The following is a 14,807-nucleotide window of genomic DNA, read 5'->3' as shown; positions in this document are numbered from 1 at the left end:
TGTTGCATCTTGCCGACAGCTGCCTGTCGTCAGTGTTTCGGGCTTGGGACTGGCAGTGCTGTGTCCAAGCGCCCTATCAGAAAGAGCAGGCTTCAGGGCGGTCTGTATTGAAGTATTTCACCTGCTGCCATTACCAACAGTTCTATTGCCCAGTAGACAGCTAGTCTGACATTTCATGATGGATTAAATATACAGCAAGCTGAAAGGAAGGTTTGGTTTTACTTGAGTGCTCTCACTTGCAGAGTCCTGGAAGAATATGAGCAGTGCAGTCTTGGTGGAATGGTTGCTTTTAATGCTGTATTGAAGGATTTCTGTACAAACAGGCCTACTTTACACAGTTTGTGCACCAGTTTTTCACTTTTCCACCTGATCTACAGAATAATGGGGCAGCTGTGTGTCACCTAGGTGGTTTCTGCACTGTGTTGATGAAAGAATGAATCCCTTCCCATGTGTATCAATTTCTTTGGGTTCCCTTGGGACAAAAAGCACTTTAGAAATACAATTTATTCTCATTCGTATTTAAAAAACAATAGAGTTGATGTCTCAGAAGACCTCACGTTACTGTTACCTCTGCAGGGAGGGATTCTTTATTTAGATAGAGCCAGTTGAAAGGCATCATTCATGAGAAAACTTTTTATTCAGTAACTTGTGGAAGTTAGTAACGAGAAGGGGGAACTGTCCAACCTGTTTTGCTCTTTCTTCAGGGCTTCATGATGGCAAACCGCATACCATCCTTGAAGTGTGACTCCGATGTTTTTGTGACGTTTGAGGGAGACAACGTCGTCATGCTGCAGGTAAAATGACTGGTTTTGTACTATAGTCTAAAATTCTGAATATTACTTACACCCTTTACACACTGTGAACCTGTTTAATGTTTTCCAACATATGCAATCAAAAAAGTTTCCGTAATCTTTTTTAAATGCCCTGCTGTTTAAAGAAATTTTAACTAGTTTGCTAATAAGATGGATGTGGCATTTCTTCATTGCTTTCAGATCACAGCATAAAAACCTGGCGGTCTGCTTCTTATTAAGTATCAAGCAGTTTTATTACTTTTTTTATCTCCATGCTGTTTCGTCAAATCGCTGTTTAATAATAACACACTTATTTAACAATAATAAAACTGCAGAGGTCTCTTGGAGTGTTTGACCCTCTTGGTAATGAATCATTCTCCTCAACCAGTGGGAAACACTGTCTGGCCTTGTGTAGCTTCTAGTCCAGGTTGTTCAAACCAAGACACCACTGAGTGTGTGAAGAATTTGTAAATTAACCCCTGGCAACAGTAGGCTGTCTTATCAGCATCAGTGCTGGTAAAGTTCAGATTTGAAACTCGCTTTGCAACACTGTCCCGCTCTGAAACTGAAACCACCATGTGCTGTACCTTCTGAAGAAATTCGTATGAAAACAAACATTGCAAGATACAGTATACTCCATAGGTTTGCAGAACTATGAATTTTCTCACTTGAAAGAATCTCCTAATCAATGGTTTACTCATTCTGAAAATCTTCCTATATCTGAATTGCAAACACAGATAACATTTGTACATGAAGCACAGTGTTGTCTGATGGATGTGACTTTGTATAAACAGCTATATGCCAAAGAACCGGAGTTGAACATCAGAAGATTGTTTACATGGTCGCGCAGCTTTTAAGATCACTTCAGTTGTACAAAAGTAGTATTTTTTATTTTGTCTTACTTGTGAGAATCATATATACATTAACCTATAAATGTGGACAAATATGTTGCATTGTACTTAGTTGAAATGTAAATGTGAATTAATTTCCAGGCAGGGGCTGGTTTGTCTGTACTTCATCACAGGTGTGGTTATGCTGGAGATCACACCTAGTGCTCACAGAGCAGGATAACACAGCATCTGCCTCTGAGCATTAGAGACCATTTAACAGCATTAGAGAAACGTGAAATGCAGAGGGACCTGCATTCTCATTAAGGAAACAGCCAGGTCTTATTTCCTTAGCCCAGTGGAAATAAGCAGAGACAAGCAAGAGGGTGCCCTTGCTGACACGTCTACCATGAGCTTTTATCTGACCATCAAAGTAAGAATATGCTCTTGATCATTTACAGTAAAAGTGACCCACCTACTCAACAACTCTACAGGTTTTACACATCTTAAAAAGTATTGTTTATTGTTAGAAAATGTTATTTAAAAAGTTCATTTAAATAGTGCATAGTTCTGTTGTAGTATACAGAGTACCAGTGTGTACTGTACTGTATGTCTGCCGCTGTATATAAGCTACAGTGTTGACGTAAACAGAAATGTGTTTTGAAATCTGAACTCAGGGACCCTTAGCAGAAGTTGGGTTTCTAAACTACCAAGACATCTGAGAAAATTTCCCTCTGGACACTCAGGTCCTCATTTCTAAATACAGGAAGGAACAAGGCTACAAAGTGATTTATAAACTGTAATTGAGGCTACCAAATATTTGATATTTGTTTTAAATTGAATTGTTTTCTGCCTTTATAAACCTAAGTAAAGTGATTTATTCATGTAAACCTGACTGTAAAATCCTTTTGCAACCCATTTCTGAAAATCATCCTGTTTGCGTAATTTGAAAAAAAAATCCTTCTGCATGACTTCTTCTTAAGGAAACAATGTAATTTTGCACTGTGTTGGCACTGGCTCATGCTGTAAGCCCTTACATCACTATACCCAATCCTCCACAGGGTGTCTATACCTGTCCAATCTGTCCTACTACAAGCAATGTTTCTCTGATAAACACCTGTATTAAGTGCCACTGAAATTAAATTTCTCCTTGTTTGCTCTGTTGCTGTTTTGTTCTTAACTTGTTGGTTACCCTCCTCCATCCTCCAGCCATTTGTATTCCAATAAATGGCTTTCCCTACAAAAGAATCCTACAGGATCCGTGGAGAAATCCTCAATTTTTCCATGGGAAGTAATCTGCAGGATTCTAAACTCACAGAATATTTCAAGAAATCGGCAATAATTAAAATCAAGGAATGCTAATTTTGTTTTATCAGCTGTTAAAGGTTATAAATATCACTCCTCAAGTGTTATTTATACACCACAGTTTTCACTGTTTTCTGTGACAAATTGCTCACCTCGTGCAGTAGTAGGCTGACTTTTGTCAATATTATATCTGAAAAAGAAATATTTCAGTCCTCGAATCTAACTATTTTCTCTATTACAAATCTGGAGCAGTATGAAAGTGGGTTATTCATTTAGAAAATGTTCATGAATTTCAATTAAAAGATGGGCTTTTCTGTTGCGCAAGCTGACTGTGTGGAAAGAGAAAAACTTAACGTGACTCTGCAATAATGTTTTTTATGCAATGTACAGATACTGTATCTAGAGGGTGTTTCTTGCCTATAGCAGGGCTAGAATTGGAAGTGATATTTTCCACATCAGAACTGAGTACAGGTGACTCATTCACTTGGCATTGGAGCTGCTGTCTGTTCAATTCTGGCCTTCTGTGTGGAGTTTGGACGTTCCACTTGTGGCAGGGTGGTTTTTCTGTTGGTTATGTGGTTTCCTCCACTTGCTGCCCATATTGATTATATGTGTGTGTGTCCTGTGATAGACTAGTATCCAGTCCCGTATGTACCCTGCATGGATTTAGAATTTTTGTTTGGATCAGGAGACACTATTCTGTTTTTAATATCATTTTTTGAGACCAACAAGCACAAATAAAGGGCGCTCTTACAAAAGCTTGTTGGTCTTAAGGTTTGGTACAGTGTTTTTACTCTAGACAACAGAGTGTAGTGTTTCCACAGCTTTTGGTGAAAACTATGTGTTTTTACCCCATGTGTAGTACTGGTTAAATTTCTTCCATCTGTTCCAATTACCAAACTATAATAGCTTTTTTTAAAATCTGTTACAATGGTACATTTGCCCTGCAGCACTGGCTTTGAAAGGACCTTTGTATGATATGCTTTGTGTTTCTTATCTTCCACATCCTGTAAAAATCGTGGTCTTAGGCATGTTCCCTTAGCACAAGGGGAGGCCCACATATTCCAGCTATTCCTGCTGGAATCTGGTGGCGAGTTTCTTCCCTGGGACCAACGTGGAATCAGGGAAAAACAATAAATGATTGTAGCTGTGTAAGACAAACGTGCTCAATAAAAAATCAACTTGAAGAATTTTTCTATGTGGTGGCAACTTTGTCGGGGCTTGTTTTTTCATTGCTCACAGGTGTACTAACAAGTAATCCTGTATGTAGAATAAGCGAACAAGAATAAATGAGAGTTTTATTTATGTGTTTAAGTGTTACAAAGAGAGCTATTTAAGGATGTGAGAGATGGAACAATAACAGTATGGCTTGTAAGAGAAATGAAATAGTCACTAATGGTCAAGATACAGAGGATGTACTGTACAATGCTATATTTGTCAAGAACCTGCAACTTCCTCTTTAAACTGCTGCAGTTAATCTCTTGATATTGGTCATGCTTGCTTGTTTTTTTTTTGCCTATTTCTTAATAATTGAGCAGCGACTCAAAAAAGGTGTCAATTTTCTCAGCTGGAAGATAGTAGACTGCACAGAATTCCAAAGTCCAGTCCAAGGTGAGCAATCCTCTTCTTTGGCTGGACTGGTTCAAATCCATTTTTTATTTTTTTTAGGAAGTTCAGTCTGTACTGAAATAAAGGTTGACTTTTGAAAAATGCAGCCCCTCTCCTTATGTTGTAGCGAAACAAATGTTTTGCAGGTCAAGTCCTCTTCAGGTAAAAGCATAGGCTTTTGAAGAGGCTGATGGAAAGTCTTGTTTCAAGCTTCGGGTGAGCCATGCTTCTGGCCCACCTGTGGAGATCCGTGGAGATGTGTACAGAGCTGGAAAAACAAGGCAGCAGGCATGGCCCCTCAGTCACAACAAGTCGTTTGGGGATTCATGTACACCACAGCCTCTCTTGCCTGAAGCAACAGACCACATGAGTGAAGAATGAAATCCTCAGTGCCTGTTCGAAAAACAGTCTGGTTTTATGATGCCGTCTGTTAAACAAGGTTGCTATTCACATGAACTCCAATGATGAAACACAGAGCCAGTGGGGCTTCTTAAATTAAATGATCTTGTCAGGAGTATTAATGCAGTCTGGCAAACACTGGGCGTGGAAATAGAATACCTTTGTTTAAAACAAAAAAGATAAAGTAGATAGGTTAAAGTCTTTTCCGTGTGAAGACTTTGGTTACCTTAGAAATAGCCGCACTAAGTAAAGTGTCCTGAGAAGACACACAAGGACAGCTGTGTTTACAGCAGAATGAACAAACAGCGCTCACCCTGGGAGTGTGAATGAGCTTGATCTCCGTTTTTGTCCAGGGCCAGGATAGGCTCGAGGAGTATAAGAGTCCCTTCTTTTTAGTTTTTTTAAGCATGCCCTCGTAAATCCCGTGCCATGCACTGCTTGCATCTCTTTGCCATCCCATCCCTCATTGTACAGAAGTTGGGAAAAATAGAAACTTTTTCTGTTGCAGTTGTTTTTTTTGCTGTTGAACAATGAGTACCAATTTATTGCCGTAGTGTTGAATTTGTTATTTGAGCACGCTAATTTCTTTGAATTGCACCGCATGTTGCACTGAGCTCCTAGAGACTCAGTATTGCAACACCGCATCTTGGCTGGCCTGCATTGCAATCTGGCTCCAGTCGAAGGGGGGAGGGAGGGGGTTATGAGCTTCCTTCGCAAAAAAAAAAGGTGCATCACACCTCTTGGCCTGATCAAGAGGTCAGTCTTCGGGGGGGAAAAGAGGAAGGGGAATTCAGGTCCGCCTTAGGTTCCACTGAAATAAAGCTGTGTGGATGGCTTCTGTCTCTAGCCACTGGGATTATCTGTCACCTATCATGAGAATGAAATTAATACCAAGCACTAAATGAAAAAGGCATGACTCCTTGGCAGGGACACAACTACTGTGCAACGGCAAAACATTTGTAGGATGGAGCCTGATTTCTCGTGTCCTGCTGATTCAGCTGGGAAGGAGTTCAGTCAAAGTAATACTCCCTTTGATAAAAAGGAACAAAAAAAATCTGCCAAGCCACCGAGCTGACATAGTAATTTTATATATGTGTGTGTATATGTTGGCAAAACGTACTACGCAACGTACTGTATTCTTGGCCCACTGCTCACTTTCCTGCTTGTGACTGAAATGGGTTTAACATTGAGGTTTTTTTCTTGCATTGCAAACCAAATGGGCCTTCACTACTTCTCCCCCCCCCCCCCCCCCATAATATTTTTTAAGTAGCAGCTGCTTGTTCTCTCCCTGCCTGTTTTAAAGAAAAAGCAGTGTTTACTGGAACCTACATTAGACTGGTCTTCTTTAGAACTGAAAAGAATGCAGTGTGAGCTGGAGTGAATCAGAACGACATCAGTAATAGACAGATAGCACAGCCCCACAAAGTAATTAGCCTGCACTATTTAATTTGCACAGCCCACAAGCTGGTTTATCTGCATGCAGGTAAGCTGTCCAGCTGAAGAGGCTAATCAAAAAGGAGGCGCTATTGGTGTTCTTCCTAATCAATGCCTTTACAGGAGGAGATGGTTTTTGTCCTGCATTATGAAGATGTGCGTAGGGAAGAAAATGCAGAAAATTGAAAAAAGTGCACCAGTAGATTATTGGCGGGTAGTTTTGTGAGCAATGCACCAGACACAGCAGTAATAACATTCATGGGTGTTTGCGATTCCTGGGTTTATCTTATATTAGTCGTGTTAAAGACTAGACTAATTTATCTTTTCCCATGTCTTAGCATGTCTGTTGATGATTTAAAGAAATACAGTATACACAAGGTCAGGAGTGGGGGTCACTGTGACAGGATATTACCCACAAAGCTGCAAACTCGCCACTACACATTAAGCCACTCAGAACCATGTCTGAGGAATAAGAACTCTTATTTTATATAAGGCAATGTTTTTGTGAATAAAGGATTATCGGAAAGTACTGTGCTGTGGTTTAAAAACCAGCTTAATCGCAAATGTATCGTTGTTAGCTTATTTAAAATAGCTGGGGGATGTTCTGTCTATCACCCAGTAACTTTCTCGCTTTCTTGATTTCAGGTGGTGGTGCGTGAGCTGATGACTCAGTACACGAAACAGTTACAAGACGGCGCTGTGTTGGGTCACCTGAAAAACTGGACATGTTCTGCCTCCGATAGCCTCAGAACCAGGTAAGGAAGGTCACTTTGCTTCACCAGAGGGATTGCAGATGCATCGTGAAGCAGCTCTCTAGATCACCAGCGACCTTCACGAAACTCACTATATGTGGACAGATAGACATTAAAAAGATACTAAATTTTAATAGAAGGGGTGGCACTGTGTTGTAGCAGTAGCTTAACAGCTCTTGTGTCCCCCATTGGATTCTGAACTGTTGTACCTTCTGTGTGGAGTTCGCATGTTCTCTCAAGTTGGTGAGCTTTCTCCTGCTGCTTCACTTTCCTCCCACCTTCCAAGGACATGATGTTTAGGTTAACTAACATCTCTAAATTGTCCCCCTGGTGACTGTATGTGTGTACCTGGTGGTCCTGTCAATAGTCTATTCCATCACTGTCCTCAGTGAGAACAGTGCAGGCTCACAGGCTGCTGTGCCCCTTATTGTGAATAATCATTACTCTGAGAAAGCATGGATATTTTCATAATGCCTAATGTGCTGTAGGCATTGATGGTAACATGATAGTTAGTTATCCGTCTTTGTATCATTTCTTTGTATCACCACTATGCATCTCGCTGGGGCGAATAATGCTGAGGCAGTTTTCTAATATATTTTCGTGTTTTATATTAGAAGAATGAAGAAGTTATACTGGATGTATAACTATATAAAGTATAGTAACTATGACGGTTTCAATATCAGAGTATTTCTTGAGATCTTCTCCCCAGAATGAAAACCCTCATACTTCACAGGTCAGCTTTAAAAAGGACCTTAAAGCTGATTTCATCTGTACTACGGAGTAGAGGCATAACATTGTAAAGTCAGGATATGTGCAAGAACAAATATGTCAGAATCAAAATCATAAGCCTAAAATTTTAGCCCAAGGAATCCTGCATTTAGGGAAGCATTTACTTGCTTATTTATCAAGCATTTTTTCAATAAAGACCCAAAGCTGTCCCATATAAAGGGTCAGCAAACTAAAGCACTGTAGACTGCATGTCAAAAGTGTCTTCAGTATCCAGTTGCAGCACATGTTACTGTCATCTCACGAACCCATGACATAAAAAACTAAATTCAAAAGAGATATAAATGTATGAAGCCCTCTCAGCTTGGAATTTTAAACACCTCGTCCAAACAGAAGCATGCTGTTTTTTTTTAAATTAGAGGCTGAGTAAGGGAATGAGGAACTGCATATGTTGCTGTAATGCCTTTGTACTTCTGTTTTTCGATTGCAGTATAAAGGATTCATGTAACTGGTTAAAAGATGCATGCTTGATTGCAAAATACTTAATTGAATGATAATGTCTTAGTCATATGATGCAGATTTACTTAGTCAACCGATCCCTGACATTATTTATCTACTAATAAAAGTGGTTTTAGCTCTAAAGACATTGGTATCTGACTTTCACTAGAAATCTCATGAATTAAGTACAGTATGTTAACCTTTCCATTTATAACTTTTAGTTTTTGTTAAACTTATAACGTTTAGTTGCAATACACTCTCAAAACTTGAATCATGTGATCAATTTAATTGAAGATGTGACTTCACTTATTGCACTGTAACTACTTGTTATTCTATTTAAAGGCCTATTTGTGACGTGTTTATTTAGTCTAATGAAGGCGTTAGTTTCACATACGTCAATCCCGTCTAAAATTTTCTTGAATCAAAGCCCTTGATAAAATTGACTTAAAGCCATTTCTCATTTCTGGACCATGAGAGAAAGCAGTGATTTGTATTCTACGAATACATAGCAAAAGGGACCGGAAAAGGTTTTAGAAAACATTTACAGTAGGCCTGTGCACATTTCTCTGTGTCCTGGGGTCTGGACAGGGTGTGAGTGCTTGCGGTTCACCAATAGAAGTAAAAGGATAAGCAAAGGTTTATTCCCTGCTGAAAAGAACAAAAATGGCTGTGAAAAAGAACATTATGGCTGTGGAGCCTTCTTCAGGTGGCTCCACAGCCGAAACGTTGTGTTTCTTTTCTTCTCTTTTCAGCAGGGAATAAACCTTTACTTCTTCCTTTGCAGCCTACGCATGCTGACGCAGCAACCATACCTACCTGAACTACCAATAGAAGTATACTAATTAAGATAAGATCACTTTATGGGCCATAAATGCATTTCTTGCATTAGGAATTTGTCTTTTCGCATACCCCAGCTTGCTCTCCATGAGACACACAGACAGGGAGAGAAGCTTGGGGTCAGAGCGTAGAGTCAGCCATTTATACGGCACCCCTGGAGCAGCTGGGGTTAAGGGCCTGGCTCAGGGGCCCAACGGAGTAGGATTCCCCTGCCGCCTGTGGGATACGAACCGGCAACCTTCCAGCCATAGAGCCACCGCACCACATTACTGATATTACAGTCTGAGCTGCTTGTGTGAGCCGAAACAATGGTTTTCTTCTTTCTTTTACTTATTGAATGGAACTAACCTGTAATTGTTCCATTACTGATATACTGTAAACTGAATTAATCCAGTCAAGAAGAGAATCCAGCTCCCACAAATCTGTGCCGACACACTTTCTAATTGGCTCTTTAAATGGATTAAGACACTTGCCTTAATCGCCTGAAACCCGTGCCCACACACGTCACCGAGTACACATATGTGGAAAAAGGCTTTAACAGGCTGGAAAACAGTGCAGACGCTTAAATTGTTCTCAAAGGTTTCATTTATTCACGTCACATTTCAAGTCGCAGTAGACAATCATGTTGGGTTTTTTTTTAATTGCCACAGGCCCAGTGTTTCTAATTGAAAATCTACTTATAACGTCTCCAGCTCAAGAAAAATGTCAGACTAATTTGCAATGTTTTTCTCTCACAGCAGCGAACCTTTACCTCTCTATCACAGACATGAACACTTTCTGAAAAACATTTAAAGAGCAGTTCGATAATAAAATGTTTGGCTGTGGATTCTGATCTTTTGTTTTCTGTGAAAGGTGATGGAATTGTTATAGGCATCTTAAATGCATTCGGGCATTTTCATTTTGTCCTTTCGGAAAGTTTGTGAACTCACTAAATTAAAGTTTTTTATTGATACATTTGGGGAGTTACACTATTTATTTGTTTCTGGACTATCTGGACACAATAATGGTGTCAAAGTGGGTGCCCTGCAGAGTAATATTTTCAAATATAATATACATTGGTAGAATCTAAAAACAAAATTAGCACAGTCAAGAAAAGGTTTGGTCCTCGTATAAGATTTGGATTCAATTAAAATTTTAATAAGCAATTTTAAACTTTAATACTCACTCACTGATAATGTGGCTATAGATCATTAAACATATTAAAGTTATAAGGCATAGCCACAGGGTTCATACACACATTTAGTCAGTGTCCACAATCCCAATTATCATTGTTTCATGGTACTATAGCTGTTTGTGTATAACTGTAGTACTATAGAAATTTGTGATAAGGTGGGTGGGTCTGTTTTTTTCATTTTAAGGTTTCTTACCTCACAGAAATAAAGGAAACCGCATTTTAGGATATCCCATCCATTGAGCCATTATACAGTATGTATGCACTGTGTATTTGTGTAAAAATTTACATAAATTTTTATCAAAAACTGGTCATTATAATATAGGCCAGATCCATCTCCTGAGTGTGATTTATTTTGTCTCAAGCCACATTTGAGGTTTCTCTTTAAAAGCCACAGACACAGTCTTCTTTCTTAATGCGGGATGCTGAGATGTGACAACTGAAGCCATTTCTTTGGTCATTCCTTGGTTAACCGGTTAATTTGAACAGCTCTTATATATATGTAGGTGTCCACAGACAAGATAGATACAGTAGATACTTTATTGATCCCATGAGGGAAATTGCAGAAAATTGCAGAAACAAAAAACAGTAAATAAATAACTGATGAGAAACCGAGCCAGATGTTGAAATCAGAGGTGGTTCCATTGTCTTTTCGCCCTGCCTCATAAATAAGCAGTCGCATACAGACTTTAGTACCTACAAACCAATAGGAATTGAGTCACTGCTGGGCTCTCAGTTTTATTTTGTAGACTCGTACCTCCATATGTGGAGCAACTTGTGATTACACCTCAACTGGAAGCTGCGGATGGCTCAGAAGAAAACACAACGTCAAATTAAAATTCCTTTTTGTTTTTCCCCGCTGGCAAACTGTAGTGAAACCCTGGGTTTTATTCAGTTGCTGCTGTGTTGCACAAGTCCGCAAGTGGCATTTTACCAGCCTTGTTGGGTTGTTTGCTTGGTTCAGTACACAGATGCAGGCCGTCTCCCAGAGGTTTTGGAACTGTCTTAAAATGCATGAAGAGGGTGGCTTTGTAAGCATACCAGGGTATAATTTCCCATTTGTTTCTGGTGAGAAAGAATCTTTGACAGACAGGGCATGTTCTCACTCTGTTCAGAAAGAAGCAAAAGCTCATGTTCAGTGTACCTGGCAAGCATGCAAAACTAGCTGTTCTTATCTTATAATTTAGGTTGTTCTCCAAGATATATGCAGTAAATGCTAAAAAAAACCTCTTTTTATAATTGCATTTTACTCAGAAATAAACAATTCCGTCAGGGATCCCTGATTATAGCAATAACCACCGATTTTCTGTCTGAACATAAATCTTACCAAAAATGACAAAACCACATGATTGCATTAAATACAGGGCTCTTGTGCATTGGAAGCCAGGATTGTGGAGTCTCTGTGAAAAACAGGAGGCATAATCAGATTTATTTTCACAAGCGTGGAGAGTTAGGTTAGAGGCATGGAAGAATTATGCCTGAGCCGAAAACCTATGATAAATAAGTTAAAAGATTAATCAAAATACCCATTTTCAGTTACCATCCCTTCATACGCTTTGTGAACTCATGGTCAAAATTAGGCGTTTTTTGGTGGTTTTGTGGTCCCGGTAGGTCATGACAGGAGCTATCTATACTCTTCCAAGCCAGATCATATCAACGTTTACACAGGTGGCTGCCATTTCTTGTGTTTTGATACCATATACTGTAAGAAAGATCAACTTTGATATAGTGGTGCAGTGCACTCCAAAATACTAAAATGGCACAGACATTTATGCACATTATAAAGAATTTCTTCCTTGCTCGTGGCTCAAAAATTGCTTATGGACTCTTCTGAAAATAACTGAAGAGTCAGTTGTCCCGTACTCACAAAGTAAGGTCGTGTGGTGTGCAGTAATCATTCGTTTGCAAATCTTGCCAAGTAGGAAACGTTTTGCCAATTTATTCACATTTCAGTCACAGTGACTGTATAGGTTTACTGTAGTATTTTGCAAGTCATCTAAAGTGTTTGGGTGATTTTAGTGTGGGGTTTTTTTTGTTCATTGCTTTTGACTCCGCTATTTTCTTTGTTCAGATCACAATAAAAAAGTGTGTTGCATGTAATAGAAATACTCCCTTTCAAACATTTCCAAATTGTGTCTCTTTTGCAAAGGGCTTCAGATATATATTCAGATACCTATGCTGTTGTGGTCTGTGTTTCTGTGCACTACTCTATTTTTTTTCTCCAAATATGCCAAACATGTTTGAAAAATTCCATCACAGAAACTTGGAAGAAATTAATAACATTATTTCTGCACATACTGCAGTATTTCACACAACGGACAGCTGCCTGCTTCAGATGAACATTTTCTTTTCAGTGAAAACTGAGTAAGAATCAGAGATGGAGATTCATCACAAGGCCTCTTCACAGTCCTAGTCTTTTGCAGTATCAGTGTGTTGCCATTGGCATTCTTATGCCATTGGAATGAGAATTTTAATTCGGTTTACCAGTTATCTTAAGAGCTTGCAGGGTTTTTGTAGCATAACCTGAGGTAGAGTTAGTAGCAAAGCAAGCGTTAATAACAATCGTGTTGCAAAATGATCATTTGTAATGAGCATGTTCTTGATTAGTATAATTAGCATGTCCAGTTATATTTCCTTTCAGATGATTGTGATCCCTGTATAGCCTGAGAATCCACATCAGGGCTTCAGGGTTTTGTTCTTTGACCTTTAGATAAGAAAATCTACAACTAACCCACTTGGTAGTTAGTAGTTAATTGAGCTTAGGATCTCATCCAGCTCAACTCAGTTTCTTGGAAGAAACCAGGGTATCAGCTTCAACGACATTGTTGGATAGCTTGTTCCATATCCCATACCCCCCATCACTCTTTGGGAAATGTTCTGCCTCCGGTTCGTATTTTTAAGTGGACTTTCACTGTTGATTTTGGAGAAGCCCATTGTGTTGACTTTGTCAGAGCCTTTGAGGGTTTCATCTTAAATTGTTCTTACGTAGCTGTGTGCTGTTGGCCAAATAGATGCTTAATATGAGCTCTTTGTGGTCATCTTGCAAGGTGGACAGGCGATCTGACGTGTATTTGTCTTCTCCTGTCAGTTTCCTGGGCTTCAGCACAGATAAGGTGGGGGATCTGTCCTTTCTGCTGAAGGCTGTGAACTACAGAGAACGTGTTCTGCAGCGCAGCCTGGCTGCCAGACTCTACACCAAGGTAAATATTTCTCAGAGAATGTCACTTCCTTTCACTCCCCGACTTAATACTTTAGGACCATAAGTAATTCATTTTGAAACTTTTTGAATCTTTCAGCTCTCTGCGAATGCTGTAATGCTTTTTGAATAGGCACTGAACGTACAGTATCAAGTTACCTGAAAACTCCTCTTTGATTTTTAACAGATAAAAAATATTCGAAGTAGCAACTGCTGTTATATTGTCCCCTCGACTTTTGTTACAGCTGCTTATTTTTTCCATTGTTAACATCCTGTTCTCCCCATGTCATTGATCTCCAATGACTGGACTGGCTTTAAAGTCTCTCTCTTTAGGACCAGTTTTTCCCAGTGGGGCTACACAGCACATAACCTGGAAGCTGTTTTACATTTAGTAGTAGAGCTGCATCTCCTTCAGTTTGTAAAGTGTTTTTTTTTTTACCTTGCACTGTATTTTCTGTACAACTCCTGTGGTGTGATTCTTTGTTGGAGAACAGGGAACAAAAAATGACAACACCATTTCATACACAATATAACCCCGTAGTGGTGTTGGAGCAAATACCAATCCATAAGGAAAGGAAAAACAACGGCAATTTTAAAAACTCATACGGTAAGGTTAATGGGCACATGACAGCCATGTCACAGATATACTGAGAACCAACGACTTGAACATGGAATGAGAAGGAGCTTAGAATTTTACTGGTAAAATAAATGTCGAACAGGGGAGTGCCTAAAGGTCTGTACTGGAACCTAATGGCTCATCCAGTCGGAGTGACTGGTAACACGGAACAGGCCTGCCTCCTGCTGATGGAAGAATACAGTTATATTCCTAGTAGGGACATACCCCAGAAAATAGATACAGTACATTATCTTTAAAGTCCCTGTTCCCTCCTTTTTAAATTAGATGATGTGAATTATTTTAAACCTACTGTAGGCAACCATGCTCACCCCACTGTGGGACACGGACTTATTTAAGACTGGGCTCTCTGGTGGCTGTACCCCTTCAGGAGAGGAAGACGTGCCCCTCTAATACCAGACACACCACAGGCTCCCCGGCGCCTGACAGGAGTGCTGTGTGGAGGAGCCGGCTGTCTCTCTCCAGCAGTGAAAGCTTCTGTGTTATCTTCACTGTGCTGAGGTGCCTGCTTAAAGCACAAGCTAAATCAGTTTAAATGCCTTCGGCTCCGGGACTCTGGGCATTGAGCCACTGTGATGCACAGTAGTTCCTTTAAGCCACAGAAGCCATGTCTCTGAAGGAGGCCAAGT

At 39.7% G+C, this 14,807-nt stretch overlaps 1 protein-coding gene across 2 annotated transcripts in view; it reads left to right on the top strand.

The window, feature by feature from the left end:
- The window catches only part of acoxl (acyl-CoA oxidase like), an 82,900-nt gene that overhangs the window by 32,297 nt on the left and 35,796 nt on the right, over window positions 1–14,807 (top strand). For both annotated transcript variants that reach the window (XM_088933906.1, XM_088933905.1), the window contains exons 13-15: window positions 705–794; window positions 7,010–7,119; window positions 13,437–13,548. In XM_088933906.1, coding sequence (XP_088790032.1) covers window positions 705–794; window positions 7,010–7,119; window positions 13,437–13,548 — 312 coding nt within the window. The remainder of the gene's footprint in view (window positions 1–704; window positions 795–7,009; window positions 7,120–13,436; window positions 13,549–14,807) is intronic.

The sequence above is a fragment of the Atractosteus spatula genome, chromosome 15 (genome assembly GCF_055471065.1).
Source record: "Atractosteus spatula isolate fAtrSpa1 chromosome 15, fAtrSpa1.hap1, whole genome shotgun sequence".
Classification (NCBI taxonomy): Eukaryota; Metazoa; Chordata; class Actinopteri; order Semionotiformes; family Lepisosteidae; genus Atractosteus; species Atractosteus spatula.
This window is presented reverse-complemented; position numbering and strand designations above follow the sequence as displayed.